The sequence below is a fragment of the Dama dama genome, chromosome 11, assembly GCF_033118175.1.
Source record: "Dama dama isolate Ldn47 chromosome 11, ASM3311817v1, whole genome shotgun sequence".
Classification (NCBI taxonomy): Eukaryota; Metazoa; Chordata; class Mammalia; order Artiodactyla; family Cervidae; genus Dama; species Dama dama.
The window spans coordinates 27,366,482-27,386,238 of record NC_083691.1 but is presented as its reverse complement, the minus strand read 5'-3'; the positions used below and the strand labels follow the sequence as shown (position 1 = coordinate 27,386,238).

Genomic DNA, 19,757 nt, shown 5'->3' with positions numbered 1-19,757 from the left:
GAAGGGGACAACAGAGGATGAGATGGTTGGATGGCATCACTGACTCAATGGACATGGGTTTGGGTGGACTCTGGGAGTTGGTGGTGAACAGGGAGGTCTGGTATGCTGTGGTTCGTGGGGTCACAGAGTTTGGACACGACTGAGCAACTGAACTGAACTGATACAGGTGGTATGGTATGTATAAGGGTCTCAACCCTATCTGCAAAGGGAAGCATTACTTGGAGAGCAGAAGGAAAGAAAGAAAAAAAGTGAAGTTGTTCAGTCGTGTCCGACTCTTTGCAACCCCATGGACTGTAGTCTACCAGGCTCTTCCACCTATAGGATTCTCCAGGCAAGAATGCTGGAGTGGTTTGCCATTTCCTTCTCCAGGGGATCTTCCCAACCCAGGGATCAAACCCGGGTCTCCCATATTGCAGGCAGACGCTTTACCCTCCGAGCCACCAGGCAAGCCTCCCCAAATTTGTGCCTGTCTCCCTTCTAGGACTAATTCAGATAATTCTTAAGATAGGTGGGATGTGTTTGTAGTTTTCAAACCTATCTAGATTCTCATGCACTATGAGGATATGATAACCAGTGACCTTAACACTGAGATGCTCATATCCCTGAGGGGTACATGAAGAATTTTCAGAATGTTAGCACGTTTAGTTTTCTGAGGGTCAGTTAACAGGTCCTCGTTATATGTACGGAAAAAAGCACATCTTTGATCCATCACCAATCTTATTTTAGTGTATTCTACCCCAGGTGGTCTTCCCTAGTGGCTCAGATGGTAAAGAATCTGCCTGCAGTGCAGGAGACCTGGGTTCGATCCATGGGTTGGGAAGATCCCCTGGAGAAGGGAATGGCAGCCCACTGCAGTATTCTTGCCTGAAGAATCCCATGGACAGAGGAGCCTGGTGGGCTGCAGTCCATGGGATTGCAAAGAGTAGGACACAAGTGAATGATTAACACCCCAGGTATTAAGCCTTTGAGAGTCCAAACTTAGAGGTAGCTTCCTGTAGTGATTAAACTTACTGATTCATATTGATGATAGAATGAGATAATAGCCTAGAACTGGAGTGTTCTGGCTTTCTTTGGGAATTTCTGAATTAGATCAATGATGGTCTTGAGTGGTAGGAGTAATTGTGAATTTTTTTTAAGCCAGTTCCCCTCTTCTTCCCTAACCTTTTGTCAAAGAATACTTACAAAGCAAAGAACAATACTGTGAAATGTTTTGAAAACTAGAAATATGTAAATCAGACTGTAAAATATGTTGAATTTTAATGTATGGATTCTTTTGCTCCATTTTTTTGAACACTTTGGAAGAGTATATCGAAGAATTAGGGTAAAAAAATAAGTGCTAACCAGAAGTGCAATTCCTTTAAATCAGGTGATAGAATATTTAGATCTACAAATTGGGTTTCCTTTTTTTTTTAAACCTAAAATACCATGAAGGTGTGTCTAGAGGTAATTGCTATAGTAGGTGTGCTTATACATGTTAATTGTTTCATAACATCTTTAAAACCCTTAGAAGTTTACAGATAAGGGGCAGGATTGAACTTGGGCTCCAGAGGAGTGAAAGCAGCAAGTCGTAACCATTGGTTCTTCAGGGGAATTCTGGAGAATATTTTCTTTTAAGTGATACTTAATTTACTGAAAAGATGTTTTTCTGTTATGTTTCTTTATAACTCATGATACCTTTTTCATGTATAGATGTATGTATATTTGAGTTCTACCATATAAAACATTGTTTTCCAAGCCAACTTACCTAGTGATTTTTAACATGTATATATTTTAAACGTTTTTAAAATATAAGTATTCAAAGAGTATAGAACTATAAAAAAATCATGAATATCTCTTTCCTGACATGACTACTATTAGCGGTTGTATCACTCTATTTTCCATGTATACATACGTATGCATGTGTCCTGATTTTACAGAAGTGGAAAGATAGAATCACTGGTTTTTACCTTGACTTTTCACGTAATAGTCTAAAATTTTTTCCATGTATGCATAAATATACCCATCTCATGCTTTTAATGGGTGTATAGTTGATAATTTTATCATTTTCTTTCCCTCCTTATTACAGTATTTAGTATCCTTTTGGTCTCCTCCCTCATGACTGTTAACATTTCACAGAACACTGGCACAACCAGAACAGTATTCAAAATTGTGGTACATAATTCTGATGAGGTTTTAAATTCTCATGGGTAAGATGATATTAATACATTGAAAAATACACATTAAATGTCAGGAGAACTGAGAAAAAGATTATTTGGAGAAGGTTTTAATGGAGAAAGTGGCATTTGAGCCAAACAAATCAAAAGAATTGTAGGATTTGCACATGAAGAGATAAAATGACAGAGCTGTCCAGGGGACTGACATAGTTCAGCAAAAGGAAAGTCGGGGAAGAGAGTGATGGTTTATGCTTGGTTGGTGCGGAAAATAGCATGGAGCTTTTGGAGTCTTCATATTCTTGAATCCTCTGCCATTTTAATAGCTTTGTCTACTAGGGTAGAGAAGTTGAGCACAATTTTCTTGTTTGTAATTAGGAATACAATACCTACTTTGCTGGATTGTTGTGGGAATTAAATATAACATGCCTACTGTGATCACTGGGATAAAATCAAGTGCTCAGTAAATTCTGTTTTCTCTTTAAGGGATGGTGTCTGATAGAAATTAGTCTAGAGAGGTTTATGCTCATTTGGAAATAGTTCTTTGTTGTTGTTGTTTTTAATTTCATATACTCCTTGTCAAAACTGCGGTTGAGGAAATAGGTGATGTTAGGTTTAAACAACAGCTTGGATCATAAGTCAGTTAATCTTGTAGAGAGTAACCCCCTTTACAAGCTGCAGTTGATAAATGTTTTGTCTCAAGGTGTGTGGGAGGGTGTCCAAAACTTACCTATCCCTCAGAGCCCAGTTTAAATACTTAACAAGGCTTTAAATGCTTCCCAAGGCTGCTGGTCATATTGTTATCTTGTTAAAATTACTATGGAAGTTTTCAAACTCAAGTAGAATAGTATAGTATACCTTGGAGTACTAGATCATCCATGTGCAACGTTGTGTGAAATCTTTATACCTATATTTTACTTTTTTAAAGTATTTCAAAGCAAATCCCAGACAATAGCTAGTTTAAGCATAAATTCTCATGCTTATGAGAACTTAGTAAAAAATACAATCTTACTATTATTACTGCTAATAAAATTCCTTAATATCATCTAATACCCATCCTATATTTAGATTTCTCTGATTTTCTCAAGTCTTTTTTATAGTTGGTTTGTTAGAATCAGGATTCAAGCAAAGTTTATACATATATTTGACTTTTAAGCCTGTAGTTTATATAATAGTCCTTCCTCTCCCCTCCTCATAACAAAATTTCATAGGTAGTGAAATGAGGTGAATTTTTTTCTTTTTTCCATATTCTGGATTGGGCAGTTGCATCCTTGTGTTATCTATTGATTTTGCATGTTCTCTTTCTCGTATTTCTAATAAATCAGTATTTAGATGTAGCAGCTTTCTTAGATTGATGTTTACTGATTTACTTTTTTTAAAAAAAGCAGTTTTCTTCATTGGTGCTGTTTCTTATTACATATATCATGAGGCGTATAAATGCTAGTTCCACTTTCAGAATGATGGCATTTTATATATAAAAACGTTAACTTAGAAATACTGCTTTTTGAGGTGACTCATTTAATAATTTACATTGGACATTTCACATGTATCTTGGTCTGATTAGAACCATTTTGAATTATCTAATAGTTATCTTCATTTTCCATCTAAGTTATTTGACCTACTGCTCTCAGGTGATACGTAAAAACATCAAAAACTAGCATTGAGGTTGTTTTAGTGTGTAGATTTTCTTTGAGCAGTATTCTGTTTTTCAAAAAGAAATTTCAATAATCAGTGTTTTATTTCTTAACCAATTGAGAGAATGCCTTGAAGTATAAGAGACTTTGTAAGGACTAAATATAGTGATTCTCCTTTGGGAGAATTCTAAGGAAAAAATACCTCACCTTACAGCTGCAAGTATGTAAGTATGTATTTATCCCCATTATGTCTCCTTGAGAATATATCTGAGATTGTGCCTCAAAGAGCTGCAAGTTTTCTTGCACATAAATATTTGGTAAATTTTTATTTAATGTCTTAATGCTTGTGTTGGAACAATCTTAATTTCTAATCGTAGAAGATTTAAGCTAGGGTCTTTGAAGAGTTCTAGTTTCTGGGAGTCTGTATATTGATAACACATTTTTTTGGCCAGGTTTTATTCAGAGCGTAAAATTTGACTTTTCCTTAATATACAGTACTGTTCTTAATGGTGGTAAAACAAGTATGTCATTCTCCCATGAAGTACATGGACAAATGAGTAGCATATATCAAAAAAAATTTGTGGCTTCTGGCTCAACCACCACCTCAGTGACTTGTTCAACACCTCTGAAAAAGTGTGTGGTTCAGTTTGTTCCCCCAGATAAATAACAAATGACTAGATGTTGATGGTGATTCCTAGAGACTTCAAATGTTAAGTTGGTGAAAGCTAATAGTCTACCAGAAATAAACACAAACCTGGATTTAGTTTACCTTTGTCATATGGATAAGAAGAGGCATTACTAAACAAATTAATTTTGTTGGAAAATTTGTAAAAGTGATTTCCTGTGCTGAAGAGATTAAGGTATTCTTAAGGACTTTAGTGCCTGTTTTCAATGCTCAGAAGCTCAGTTGTGTCTGACTCTCTGCGACCCCATGAACTGTATGGCCCACCAGGCTCCTCTGTCCATGGGATTCTCCAGGCAAGAATACTGGAGTGGGCTACCATTTCTTTCTCCCCTGTTTTCAGTGGATACTACTAATTTATGCTCAATGATTATGTTTGTTAAAATCAGTCCAAGGAGTTTGATTACTGTAGGAATATTTTATAAGCAGCTTAAAGTTACTCTTTGTGTATATTGACTTACGTCAGTCAATTAAGTTTCCATGTACTTTGTTCTTGTAGTTGATTCTTGGGGTAGCAACAGCCTCTATATATTAGAGGACCAATTAGGAGAAGTAGTGCCAATGGGAAGTTGCACTCATTTTATGTTGGTAAATGTTTTCAGTTGTACATAAAGTCTGAGGAAGAACCTTGTTTATGTCTGTTAAAATGAACATTGTGTATAAATGAAGGCACGTATAAACAGTCACTATCCAGATATTAGATGATTTCATGATCTGAATTTTGGGCTTCCCAGGTGGCACTTTATTTTTTGGGCTCCAAAATCCTTGCAGATGGTGACTGCAGCCATGAAATAAAAGACGCTTACTCCTTGGAAGAAAAGTTATGACCAACCTAGACAGCATATTAAAAAGCAGAGACATTACTTTGCCAACAAAGGTCTGTCTAGTCGAGGCTATGGTTTTTCCAGTGCTCCCGTATGGATGTGAGAGTTGGACTGTAAAGAAAGCTGAGCAGAGAGGAATTGATGCTTTTGAACTGTGGTGTTGGAGAAGACTCTTGAGAGTCCTTTGGACAGCAAGGAGATCCAGCCAGTCTATCTTAAAGGAAATCAGTCCTGAATATTTATTGGAAGGACTGATGTTGAAGCTGAAACTTCAACACTTTGGCCACCTGATGTGAAGAAGTGACTCACTGGAAAATACCCTGATGCTGGGAAAGATTGAAGGCAGGAGGAGAAGGGGACAACAGAGGATGAGATGGTTGGATGGCATCACCGACTCAATGGACATGAGTTTGAGTAACCTCTGGGAGTTGGTGATGGACAGAGGCCTGGTGTGCTGCAGTCCATGGGGTCGCAAAGAGTCAGACATGACTGAGCAACCGAACTGAACTGAGGTGGTGCTAGTGGTAGAGAACCCGCTTGCCAGTGCAGGAGACAGAAGAGATGTGGGTTAGATACCTGAGTCAGGAAAATCCCCTGGAGAAGGGCATGGCAACCCACTCCAGTATTGTTGCCTGGAGAATCACATGGATAGAGGAGTCTGGCGGGCTGTAGTCGTTACGGTTCCACAGAGTCAAACACGGACTGAAGTGATTTAGCATGCATGCGTGATCTGAATTTACATTTCCTAAAATGATTTTTTAATTAAATATATATTGAGCATTTTGGTGGCTAAGACAGTTCGTCACCCCTTTAACTCCAGAGTTTAATAGCTACTATGGCTTTAAAATAGAACTAATTATAATGCTGTGAAAATGTGATTAGTATTATATGCTGGTGCTTTTAATACCTTTTATTGTAGCTCTAAATGGTTTTTGATCCCCAACCTATTTTTTCAGTCGCTCAGTTGTATCTGACTCTTTGTGACCCTTTGTACTGTAGCGCACCAGGTTCTCTTATTCATGGGATCTTCCAGGCCAGGGATACTGAAGTGGGTTGCCATTTCCTGTTCCAGTTTTTTTATGGTAGGCATATGGTAAGGAATTGGATCAGATGTTCCCTGAGAAAATAATGTATATTCTTGGTTCATTATACAGACTATTTGTAAACTTCGGATTATGCATTAGTACATATGAAAACTCAAAAAATTTAACCAAGTTGTTATTTGTGGTACTTTATCTGTTTTTCTTACATAATTAGTAATAATGCTGTCCACAAGAAAATTAGCCAAAACTGTTCACTTTTAGAACCTAATAAAGACACTCTTTTGTGACCATTGTGTTAAAGATTCATAACCTCAAACACTATAATTTTTTAGTTCAAATTTACCACAAGATTATACCGGGTCTTGGCCATAGATAAGTTTCTATTATGTATTTTCTGTATTAGCAAATTGTAGTTGTTTAAGGAAATAAGCTTCATGGCTTAATAATGCAAGCCAAAAAAAATTGAAAACAGACTTCATACCCCCAAGCAGTATAGTGTGTGCCATAATTTTTGGATACATTTTCCTGAAGGGAACAAAGTTCGGTGTTATTTAACTGAGAGCCTGCTACTCCATTGCTTGTTGGAAGAAAGGGGTTATTTGCTTTCTCCTTTACATCTAACCATGCAAGGGAGAGTTGTTACATTATATCCAGATTGTTTTCCCTTGCCCTCAGTTGATTCCAGCAGACATAGTGTTCAACATAACAGTTTGGTGTTTTGTGAAAATTTTAGTCCTTCTTAGTGGCATATGTGTGACCCGCTGCTCCTGCAGCTTCATTTTAATATGAACTTCATTGCAGAAGAATTGAAACAGTGTTTATTTTCTTTCTGTCCCATTATTTTGCCCACTTTCTCATCCATTCTCTTTCTCATGATTGAAATAAATAACACCTTAAACTGAAAAGCTGAGCTTGAGTCTTGTTTTGTGGGTTTTGTTTTAAACTCTTTTCCCTGTAACCTACCCACGTTATTTGAAAGGAAATGATAACACCACCTACGTTTAAATGTAATCTGAAATCCTTGTTCATTATTAAAATAAAAAATGTGCATGCGGATAGTATAAATGGAAAGGTTAAAAACGAAGCTCTGATGCTTAACTTTGGGGTTTGCTCGAATATGAGAGGGGATTATCTGCATTTGATGTTTTGTGGAGCAGTCGAGTAAATGCAGTAGAGCCCAGGTCAGCAAAAGTTTGGCCTACAGGTCAGATCTGGCCCACCACCTGTTTTTGTCTGAACTGCTCTCTAGGATTGACTTTTAGAATTTTTAATTGTTGGGGGGAAAAAGCAAAAGAAATAAGATTTTGTGACACATCAAAAAACACGGTATTCATAAATAAAGTTTTATTAGGACACATCTGTGTTCATTCATTTTCTTATTGTCCATGGCTGCTTTTGTGCTACAAATGCATACTTGAGAAGCTTAGGGACTGTATGACCTCTAAAGCCTAAAATGTATATATACTGTCCATCAGTTTCTTTACAGAAAAAGTTAGTTGACCTCTGCACTAGGGCATGATTCGCCACAAAAGTATGTGGAGCCATAAAACTAAGAGACATCTCTCAGTCTGGAGTCTCTTTAACTTATGAGCACATCTATTTGCACCACAGATGAAAACTTAGAAGTAAGTGAAAAGGGGACTTCGATAAAGCTCTGATGCTTTTACTTTTGAGAAGACGTAAGTCTCTTCCTATTTTTCCTTCTTAATAAAAGTCTTCTCTCATTTGTATATTGTATAGGCTTATTGTAATAAAATAAAAATGGATGGAACAAATTGGTGTGCTCTGATCACTTAAGGACTGTACAGATACTGGTATATTTCCTTTTTCTCTTAACATTGCTATTATTAATACAAGCATTTCCTTACAAACTCAAATATTGTTAATAGCTACACAATATTTATACTTGTGTTGTATCACTTACTGTGAGACAGTTATGCAGTTTATACTCTCAGGGATCTGTAAGCAACACTACTACAAACATTTTTCTACATAAAACATTTTTATATTCAGGTTTTATTCTTTGGATTGATTTTCAAAGTAAGGGAGACTGGTTCAGAAGATAAGAACCTATATATATGATACCAAATTGCTTTCCTAAGAAGGTATTGAAACTTCAGAATGTGTGTTTGTGTTTGTTAGAGGTAGTTTCCTTCTTAGAGCTAAAATTCTGCCATAGTTACCTGAGGCTACAGTTTACTGCAGATTAAAGGCAACCTAATTAGAAAGGTCAGAAGTAATATGTTCCAAGTCAAGTAGTATTGAACCTGAAAACAAGGCAGGAGGCTGAAATACTAACAGAAGGCTTCCTACTAGAGACACAAACATTGAGCAACCTGAGTTTCAGAAAGTGTCAGTTCTTTCTAGAATAGTATGTAATGCTTTTAATAATAACAACTAGTTACTTGTTGAGCACTTTTTATTGATGACTCACAAAACACTTTTGATACATGTGATCTTCACAACAGAAAAGATTTAGAAGTTAGGCAGAATTTAAGACTCAAAACTCTGTATTCTGAATCTAAAATCACGTATTGTTTGTACTTTCACATCATCTTAGGAGCTTCCCTGGTGGCTCAGCGGTAAAGAATCTGCCTGCAGTGCAGGAGCCTCAGGAGACACGGGTTTGACCCCTGGGTCAGGAAGATCCCCTAGAGAAGGAAATGGTAACCCACACCAGTATTCTTGCCTGGAGAATCCCACGGACAGAGGAGCCTGGCAGGCTATAGTCCATGGGGTTGCAAAGAGTCGGACAAGACTGAAGCCACTTAGCATGCACACACATTATCTTACATGTAAAATTTATTCATAATGCTTTCTTCAGGATTGCAGAATAATGAATCCATTTTTATAACTATTTCCATCCCAAGTAACAAGAATCTTACATTTTTTGGCCCTAGTGGAATAATTAATCTTAATAAGGACAGTCTGTTCTCAGAGAATACAGATAAGTAAGATGTCACACAGAAGTTTTTTTTTAGTGCCTGTAATTGGTATGATATTTGTGTATTGAACCTAGACTTCAGGGCTTAATATCATTTAATGTATATTCATAAATTGAATTATGAAGTCAGAGTTATATGGCTGCATTGTCAAATTGGTAGGATTTAAATGGAAGCATTTCTAAGAAACTAGAACACCTCTTTAGGTGGTTGAAAATACTTGATTCCTGATAGTATGTTAGCAGTATCCCGAAGCTTTCAGATGATTGGCCATTAGGTTTGGGAAATAGTTAATGTTTGGAAGAAGTTGAGGCTGTCATGGGATGGGAGATCTGAAAATACAAGGTCTGTAAGATACATGGTATAGGAGAAAGTAAAATCACAAATGTAAAAAAAGATCATAAAGGACACTGAGTTTAGGGCTGTATGGAGATCTTAAGAAGCACTTGCAAAAAAATAAAATGGACCCTTCCCCAATTTAGGAAATTTTAAAGAAACAATGGAAGTCAAAGATGGTTTGAGCAGACCATACTAGACATTAGAGTGAATTGTTCACGGTAAGATGTAGAACTTTGATTGCATGACTGAGAAGTGTAGGACACATTTGGTCCAAGATTTCCTTTACTTATCAGATAATTGGGGTCCCTCCAAAATATATTTATGAATGTACAGTTGTACATCAGTATCTGCAGGGCATTGTGCCAGGGGCCTCCCCAGCCCAATACCAACATCTGAAGATGCTCAAGTTCCCTATGTAAAGTGGTGTGCATATAATCTGTATGCACACTGGGGTGTACTTTAAATCATCTCTAGATTACTTATAGTATCTATTACAATGTCAGTGTTATGTAAATAGGTGCCAGCCCTCAGGGGATTTGATTTTGGGAACTCTTTGGAATTTTTTTCATACTTTTGATCCCTGGTTGGTGAAACATGCAGATGTGGATGGATATTGAGGGCCATCTGTAGATGTTGGGTGGTAAAAGAGTGCTTTGATCTTGAACTTCTGTTTTAAATCCATGTCATGATGGTATGGCTAGAGATGTTTATTATAGTTAGGTATTGGATGTGTGTGTAAATAGTTCATCTAACTATTACGTTACCAAACCCATAATGAAATTTTTGCTCTAAGTGGGGATGTATACTTTGAAGAAGTAAAAGAGGGGGAAAAAATAGTCCTTTGTACTTACGTACATACTTAGCATTTCTGGTGCTCTTCCTTCCTGATGATCTGAATTTCCATCTGATATCCTTTCCCTTTAGCTTAAGAATTTTTAAAGGACTTTCTGAGGTAGAAATCTGTTTAGCAGTTTTTTTTCTTTTTGTCTATAAATGTCTTTTAGCCTTTATTCTTAAAAGATATTTTCACCAGATAAAAATTGTAGGTTAGCATTTTTTCCTTCTTTCAGCCCTCTAAAGTCTGATCCTTTTTATTCTGGTTCCCATTGCTTCTACTGTGAAGGCAGTGGTCATACATCATTTTTCCCCTTTTTGTCATTTTTTTCTGTCTGCTTTCAGGATTTTCTCTTTGTTCATCACTTTTCAGTGCATAGGGGTGAGGTTTTGTTTTTGTTTTTCCTATTTATTTTACATGGAGTTCACTGAGCATCGTGAATCTGTAAGTTTTGCTTTCATCAAATATAAGGGGATTTCTGGCCATTATTTCTTTAAATAATTTTTCCACTTCATTAATTGTTTCTCTTTCCTTTTTTCCTCCCCTTCTTGTTAGATTGGAAATCACTGTTGATCTGTGTTCAAATTCACTTTTTATTTTCAACTTACTGTTAAGTGATCAACTATCAGTCCTAAAGGAAATCAACCCTGAATGTTTATTGGAAGGACTGATGCTGAAGCTCCAGTTCTTTAGCCATCTGATACGAAGAGCTGACTCACTAGAAAAGACCCTGATGCTGGGAACGGTTGAGGGCAGCAGGAGAAGAGGGTGACAGAAGATGAGATGAATAGCACGGTTGAATAGCATCACCAACTTAATGGACCTGAGTTTAAGCAAACTGGGAGATACTGAAGGACAGGGAAGCCTGGCGTGCTGCAGTCCATGGGGTCGCAAAGAATCAGACACATCTTAGCGACTGAACAACAGCAACTGTTAAGTGCATCCAGTGAAATTTTTAAAAGATATTTTTCAGTTTTAGAAGGTCCATTTGATTGTTCATAGTTTTGCTTTTTTCTCTGCTGGAATTTGTTTTTTCATTTATTAGTGTGTTTTTCCTTTCATCTTTGAGCACAGTTATAATAGTTATTTTAAGATCTTTGCTAATTCTAACTTCTAGGTCATCTTGGGGTTGGTCTTTAATTAGTTGACTTTTTCCTTAGTCAAGGTCACACGTTCCTGTTTTTCTATGTGTCTAGTAATTTTGGATTGTGTTTTAGTCTTTATGATTGTTTTTGTTCTCATGGAACTCAAACCCCAAATTTCCATAACTTCTGTGGACATCAGCAGCAGACATTTCTGCTTAGTCCTTTTATCCGTAATTGGGCTGCTTTCAGTCAGTCTCACACAAATGCAGTTGAGGGATTGTTTAGACATTTGAGTTGAATTTATGCACATAGTTCAGTTCTAGACTATCCTCCAGTTTGTTATTTCCATTGCCTTCAATTTGTTTTTATATTTTTTCAGTTGTTGTTTAGTTACTAAGTCGTGTCCAACTCTTGTGATCCCATGGACTATAGCCTGCCAGGCTCCTCTGTCTGTGGGATTTCCCAGGCAAGAATACTAGAGTGGATTACCCTTTCCTTTTCCAGGACATTTCTGACCCAGAGATTGAACCCACGTATCCTGCATTGGCAGGTGGCTTCTTTACTACTGCCACCAGGAAGGCCCATTTTGTCCAGAGTTAAATGCAGGAGGGTTTGGCCTGATAGGATCTACTCTTCCAATTACCAGAAAATGTGACTGATTTAAATTCTTTGAGGACAGTGACCATATTTCAATTCATTCTTTTCTCTGTAAAATCTTGCACGCTGAAGATGCCCAATAGAAGCTTATTAATGGAAGGATGAATAAAGTTATCACTTTCTAAGAACTGTTAATGAATCCAGCTCTTCTAGCAAGTTAAGAGAAAAGGATAGTTTATTTGCTATCCATACATCTTCCATGTGTCTTCTTTGATGTAATACCTGTTTAAATCTTTTGCCCATTTTTTAATTGGGTTGGTTGGTCTCTTATTTTTCTTAAAGAATTTTAAGTGTATCTTGGACACAAATCCTGTATCTGACATGATTTGCAGATATTTTCCTCCTATCTGTAGTTTGTTTTTTCTTTCTTAGTATCTTTTGTAGAACATTTTTATTGCTGACGTCAAATTTTTAGACATAAGTTTTTCTTTTGTGGACTCTGCTTTTGATGTTGATCTAAAAACTCGCTACCAAATTCAGGGTCACACAGCTTTGCTGTTTTCCTAGAAGTTTGATAGACGTTTCCTAGAAGTTTGATAATGTTAAGTGTTGCATTTAGGTGTATGATCCATTTTGAGTTAATTTTTATATCATGGTGTGTGTTGAAGTTCATATTTTTGCATATGGACTTCCAGTTGTTCAAGTACCATTTGATGAAACAATTGAAGAACTTTTCTAATAGCTAACTTTTGAATGCTTACGTACCCAGACTTTTGTTTTATGTTACCTTTTTAATTCACTTTTCACAGCATGCCATGTAGAAGCTGCTGCTGCTGCTGTTTTTCCATGCGGAAATTGAGAAAAAATAATTTAGATTAGTTGTTTAGAGTTACAGAACTACTAGCTGTCAGAACTGTAATTTGAATCCAGTTCTCTCCCTTCCTAAGCCACATTAAGGAGAAGTCAAGGATTGAAATATGAGTTCATATGCTCAGAGTACAATTTAGAAAAATGGCAGCTTACTACATTTTAGAGGTTAGATTGTAGGGTGGGAAGATAGAAGATTGCAAGAGATGGTGGTGGTCTGACCAACCAGACAACTGAAAATTAGATTTAAATAAGGTAGGAGGTTGACTTTAATGATTGGATATTGGTATAAGAAAGGAAAGAATTAATTTCTAAGTGTAGAATACAGAAGAGTAAGATTGGAATTTCCTATGCTGCCTCCAGAGACTGGGAGAAAGGAAATACTTGGAAATACTGAAGAGGAGAGAGATTTGGTTTATAAATACAAACTGGGAGTGAGGTCCTGTGGATATACCATTTAAGTATCAAAGCACTTAGAGTGGATTAGATTGCTTGGGCTAAAGGATAGAATTCTGAGGAACACTGACATTTATGAGTTGAGTAGACGAATAGGAGTTTGTGAAGAAGCCTGAGAAGAAGTAACTAGACACATAAGAAAGTAAAAAGAATTGTAAGAGAATGCCTAACAACAGAACAGCATTATAAGAAGAGAGGAAGTGCTTTGTAATATCAAATACTATGGAATTGTAAAGCGAGAGAACTGACTGGGAAAAGTACTAAATAGGATTACATTGTAAGGCTCCAAAGTTTGAAGGCTGTGAGTTTGTAGTGGCTTCAGTTTTGAATGGTTTTCTCCAGCAGTACTTAACATTAGGAGGCAAAGAGACTATGACTTAAGAACACATTGTCAAATGAAAGGTAAAAAGCAGTTTAAACTGTTAGAAATGGAAAAAGAAAAATATGCTGTAGTTTAGTTTGAGGAGAAGGGGAAAGAATTATTCTTTTAACTTGTGGTTGATTTACATTATTAGTTTCAGGTGTACAGCATAGTGATTGATTATTTTTATAAATTCTGCTCTGTTGAGAGTTCTTACAGGTAATGACTACCTGCTTGTGCTGTACAGTGCGTCCTTGTTGCTTCCCACTTCATGCACAGTAGTTTGCACCTCTTACTCTCACACCCCTGATCTGCACCCGCCTTCCTTTGGTGACCAGTAGCTTGTTTTTTGTATCTGTGAGATTGTTTCTGCCTTGTATGTATATTCATTTGTATTATTTTTTAGATTTCATATATAAGTGATATCATACAATACTTTCTGTGACTTATTTCACTAAGCATAATACTCTCTGGGTTCATCCACATTGTTGCAAATGGCAGAATTTTGTTCTTTTTATGATTAATGTTCCATTGTCTGTAAACACCACATGTTTTTAATTCATTTATCTGTTAATAGGCATTTGGGTTGCTTCCATGTTTTGGCTATTGTAAGTAGTGCTTCTGTGAACATTGGGATACATGTATCTTTTTGAATTGATATTTTCTAGTTAGATACCCAGGAGTGAAATTGCTGGATCATATGGTGGTTCTATTTTTAGTGTTTTGAGGAACCAACATACTGTTTCCATAGTGGCGGCTGTACCAGTCTACGTTTCCACCAACAGTGTACAAGGCTTCCCTTTTCTCCACACCCTCTCCAACATTTGTTATTTGTAGATCTTTTGATGACAGCCATTCTGATAATTGTGAGGTGATATCTCATTTTGATTTGCATTTTTCTAGTAATTGGTGGTATTGAGAATCTTTTTCATGTGCCTGTTAACCATCTGTATTTCTTCTTTGGAAAAATGTCTATTCAGATCCTCTGCCCATTATCTGATTTGAGGTGTGTGTGTGTTTGTTTGTTTGTTTGTTTTTGCAGGTGGTGGGTTTTGGTGTATTTTTATGTGTGGTGTATGAGCTGTTTGTTTTGGATATTAACCCCTCGTCAGTCATATTATTTGCAAATATTTTTCTCCCATTCTATTGGTTGTCTTTTCAGTTTGTTGATTTTCCTGTACAAAAAGCTTTTAATTAGATCCCATTTGTTTATTTCTGCATTTATTTTGTCTTAGGAGACAGATCCAAAAAATACTGCTGTGATTTATGTCAGAGTGTTCTGCCAATGTTCTCTTCCAAGAGTTTTGTGGTTTCTTACATTTAGGTCTTTAATCCATTTTTAGCTCATTTCTTATGTGATGTGAGATAATGTTCTAACCTCATTGTTTTATGTGTAACTGTCCAGTTTTCCCAGCTTGTTAAAGAGACTGTCTTTCCATTGTATATTCTTGCCTCCTTTGTTGTAGATTAATTGGCTATAAGTGCATGGGTTTATTTCTGGGCTCTTTATTCTGGTCCATTGATCTCTGTGTTTATTTTTGTGCCGTTTCCATGCTTTCTTGATAGTTGTAGGGAAAGGAATTGTTTTTAAGGGAACCTTTGAATATTAAAAAATATCACAGTTGATTAATTTTTTTATCATTGGTATAAGATCTACAAATAATAAAATTCTGAGAAATTTTGAGAACTGAAAAAAGGAGTACAAAGTAATAATTTTATAGTAGGAACTACAACATTTTTTAAAAAAGAAGATTTGTTGGGACTTCCCTGATGGTGCAGGGAAGATTCTGGGCTGGTTAAGATTCTCTGCTTCCACTGCAGGGGGTCTGGATTCAATCCCTGATCTGGAAACCAAGATCCCACATGCCTCATGGCACGGCCACACACAAAAAAAATAACTGTATTGTAGTACTTGAGCTCACTTTTTCTGTTTGTTACTTCCCATGTATTCCTTTGCTCAAGAAACTGGTAGCGATTTCTTTTGGCACACAGAATAATCCAAGAACTCTTGAACCTCCTGGTTTTCCCACAGATTTTAGTGTTGATTGCTATGGTACTTTATTTTGGAAAACCTATGTTTATAGAGAAATGGATTCTTGTCCATCTCAGCTCATACTGTAACATCAGTAATAGCAGAATGTAATATAAAAATAGTTGATGCAGTCTAAGATTTTTTCGTCTAATTTTGTTTTTGTTATTCAACAGGTTTGATCTGTGGATGAAATGAATCATGATTTTCAAGCTCTTGCATTAGAATCTCGGGGAATGGGAGAGGTAAATATTTATGAATACTAAGGATGTGTATCTCACTTTGTCTTTGAGCCACTGAAACTTGTTTATTAACTGTAAATCTTTTGAAAATAGTGGTGATATCTTCCAAATGATGTGGGCTTTTAAAATCTATAGTTGTGGAAATCTCAGCCTTTTTTTTTTTTTTTTTTTTTAACTTTTAGCAGTAATGTTAGTGGGATTATTGTGTCTAGTTGATTTGATTGACCTGGTTAGATAATGTCATATTTTGGTAATGGACCATAATAACTTTGATTGAAAAGACCTCTCCTTGATCTTTGTCCTGCTGTTTTATATATGTATGCTATGTTTGCTTTAGCCACACTTAATTGTTCACTATTCTCTCACAAAAATTTCTCCTTGTTCATTGTTTGCTTAATAAACTTCTAATGCTCTGCAGGACTCTGCTGAAAAAAGGCTCTTTATCTGTTTGCTATTTGCAGTAAAGTTAATTACTTCATCTGACTTCTCGTGGATCTTCATACATACTTTTATTATAATACTGGTTACAGTTTTATTCATTTTATATTAGTCTCCTCTGTAGATTGTTAGCTTTGAATGATTAGCACACAGTGAGCACTCCTAATACTTTGGATTTTATCAGTCCTGTTTTATGATTTTCATTGGGGCATCCCATTTAACCTCATCACTACATAATTTAAGGCATCAAAAATACTTAGTTTTCTATATACCTAAATGAATATTTAGAAAACTTTAATTGATTATGAAAACCCTTGTGGTCACATTTTTGATTTGTCATGTTCTGTAATACTAACATAGTGTGGACTTTGATAATAGAAAATAACCATGAACAGACCTAAGATGTGTAATTAACTGCTTGCTCCTGGAGATTATTTTACTTTGGTAGACCTTCATGAGACTCACTCCATCCAATGCTGTGCTCTTCAGATGCAGAAAAAGAGTCCAGTCACTCCTCTGGGCCACAAGAGGGCACCCTGCAGCTAGCTAACCCTCCCCTTCTTCAGAACAGCGTTTTCCAAAGAGTTTGTCATTTTCAGAGGACTGATTTAAGGGTGAGTTAAGGTGCTTAAGCATAAGTGTTGCCAAAGTAAACTTGTTAGTCCAGTGCTTAAGGTAAAACTCTGGGCCCTAAGAAAATTTGAGAGAGGGAATAATTTTTTAGTTAAAAGAAGACCTTGCAGCCTCCCTGCAGTGCAGTGGCTGCTTAGGCATTGTTTACACTCTGGGTGAACAAAAAGAAACAGTTCAAAGGGCTTTTGTTTTTTTCCTTGTTTCTTGTTTTCTTTGGTCTTTAGAAAGTAGGATAACATATCTTAAAAGCAAGTTTGAACAGTGTTTCAGCTTAGTCTGTAACAGACTTGAACTTACTTTTTTTTAATACCAAATATAGTCACACCCTTACCTTAGTTCTGTTTAGACCCCACAACACTTTACTTTCCAGATCTACGTTGAGTGTGTATTTACAAATTGACTTTTTTCCTCCCTTTCCAAGTAGTAGTTGATAAACCCAAAGACATCTTTGCAGTTTTAAAAAGGGTGTCATGATCAGAAGTAATACAGAGAGTTCAGTTATTTGGGGGGTAAGAGGAGGGGTATTTGAGGTTCTGGGAAAAAGAGACTGGGTTTTTTAATGATCTAAAGCTTAAATCTAGGCTTTTCTTAGTGGAAATGTCAGATATACAGAGTAAAAGTAGTTAGGGTTAGGCTGTCTGGTTTTTTGGCAGGTAGTTAGAAGGTCATGCTTCTGTGACCATCTGGTAAAAATTTATTTTTTTTAATAAGCTGTTATTCACTAATTAAGTTTTTTTTCTTAACAGTTTACCAGCTAATTCTGTTACTCTAAGAGATAGTGAGAAACCTTTTGAGGTTTTTGTCTCTGGGTTCCCTCTCCCACAAGCCTTTCTATCTTTCCTCATCTCACAGGCAGCAGGGAACCTTCTGGGATTTCCTTCTTTGCCTGTCTCTGTCTCACCAGTCTTCTCCTTTCCTGACAGGTGAGGTTTGTTGTTTTATCCCAGAATTCATTCATTTTAATAAACTAAAAGCAGGCTTGAGTTTTCTAGAATTGCTTATTTATTTTTTCAATGCAAAATCCTTTTCTAATATATTGCCCTATCTTGACCTTTTTTTTTTAAATAAAGCTTTACTTATTTATTATGTCTTAAGTTGTAAATCTAATGTACAAAGCACTGCATTGCATATAGGGTTATTTTCAAATGTACTGGGTTATGTAGATCATGATAGCTTTTACTGACTCATCATCAGAAGGACAGTTTCTTCTGGTTGTTCATCCAAAATAGGAATAGATTTGTAATCATCCATTCATAAACTCATTCTTTCCAATTTATTCCATAGCACATTTTTGCCAGAAGGCCTACCCGTTTGTGTTATGTCACATGGCTTAAAAAGAGCAAAGCTAACCCATAGGAGGTTGAACTCATTTTCGTTAGCATGTTGTTTTAAAACTATACTACAGAGACACATACCTACCTATTTTTATATATAAAAATTAACAGGAATTCTGTGTGTGGGTGCATATATATACATACACTTTTAAATAAGAAAAAGACGCTCCTGCCTGAAGTTCTTTAGGGAACCCAAAATTTAACTTTAAATTTAACTTTAAATCATTGAGTTAATGTTTTGGGGGAGTATTTCATACCTTAGTGTAGTAAAGCGCTCTCCTTTCTTTTCTGACACAGTAATATTTAAAGAAAACATTAAGGAAAATTTGTGTAGTAAGATCCCAGGTAGTATGGAGAAGTGGAAAACATATTGGAGAGAAGATTAAGGAGACTTCTGTTTTCTATCAGGTCTATCACTAGTGCTATATGACCTTGAGAAAGATTGACTCTTTGAAGGTAGCAATAAGAATAGCATTTGTATGAGTCACACACATCTCTCAGATGCTCTGATCTGAGATGCTGGGGATAACTGGAGTGGAAACCAGCTGATTAGAGTTATGTCTGTAAATTCCTGTCTTAGCCATTCTGTCTGAAACTTTATCCACTCTAATGAATACCCACATTACATGGTCTGAATATCATGATAGTATCTTAAGCTTCTATTTTTTTCATTATGGTTATTTGTGGCCTAATAACGGGATATTTTTAGAAATACTGATAAATTAGACTACTGTTGGAAAGAAACATCTTCTGTGGTAGTTAAGTGTAAAGAATATGGGCTTTGTAATTAAGCAGTTATGTGTTCAACTCCTAATGCTGCCTAACTAGCTATACATGTATGTAATATTGTATGTAATCTTGGACAGTTTACTTAACCTCTAATTCTGTGTCCTTATGCAAAATATAACTATTAGGCAACTGTTTTTTATAAGTGTAGTTTCATGGTCCCCCTAGGATACTCTAAGATTCATATTTTTGCTTGTGAAGATATTTATTGCTTATTTTGGCATATGCTTGATGCTATTCTAAATAGTTTATTTATGTTCTTGTATTCTAACCTCATATAAACTCTAAAACAGTAGCTTTATTATTATCCTTACTTTTCAGATGAAGAAACTGAGGCTGAGTTAATTATCTGGCCCAGTACAATAGTGCTTGAACAACAGATTGAACTCTTGAGTGCCTTGACTGTTTACAGTACTGCTTCCCGTTGGAAGTGATGACATCTAATAATATTTGCTGTGATATTAAGGGGTATTGAGAATG

The 19,757-nt window shown here is 36.1% G+C and overlaps 1 protein-coding gene across 8 annotated transcripts in view; it reads left to right on the top strand.

The window, feature by feature from the left end:
- PUM2 (pumilio RNA binding family member 2) overlaps positions 1 to 19,757 on the top strand; it is a 96,903-nt gene that overhangs the window by 8,711 nt on the left and 68,435 nt on the right. For 7 of the 8 annotated variants that reach the window (XM_061154864.1, XM_061154869.1, XM_061154866.1 and 4 more), the window contains exon 2: positions 16,021 to 16,089. In XM_061154864.1, the coding sequence (XP_061010847.1) occupies positions 16,039 to 16,089 (51 nt within the window). In that variant the 5' untranslated portion in view covers positions 16,021 to 16,038. Of the gene's footprint in view, positions 1 to 16,020; positions 16,090 to 17,013; positions 17,139 to 19,757 lie in introns of those variants that run through there. The other variant, XM_061154870.1, reaches the window with a different exon arrangement.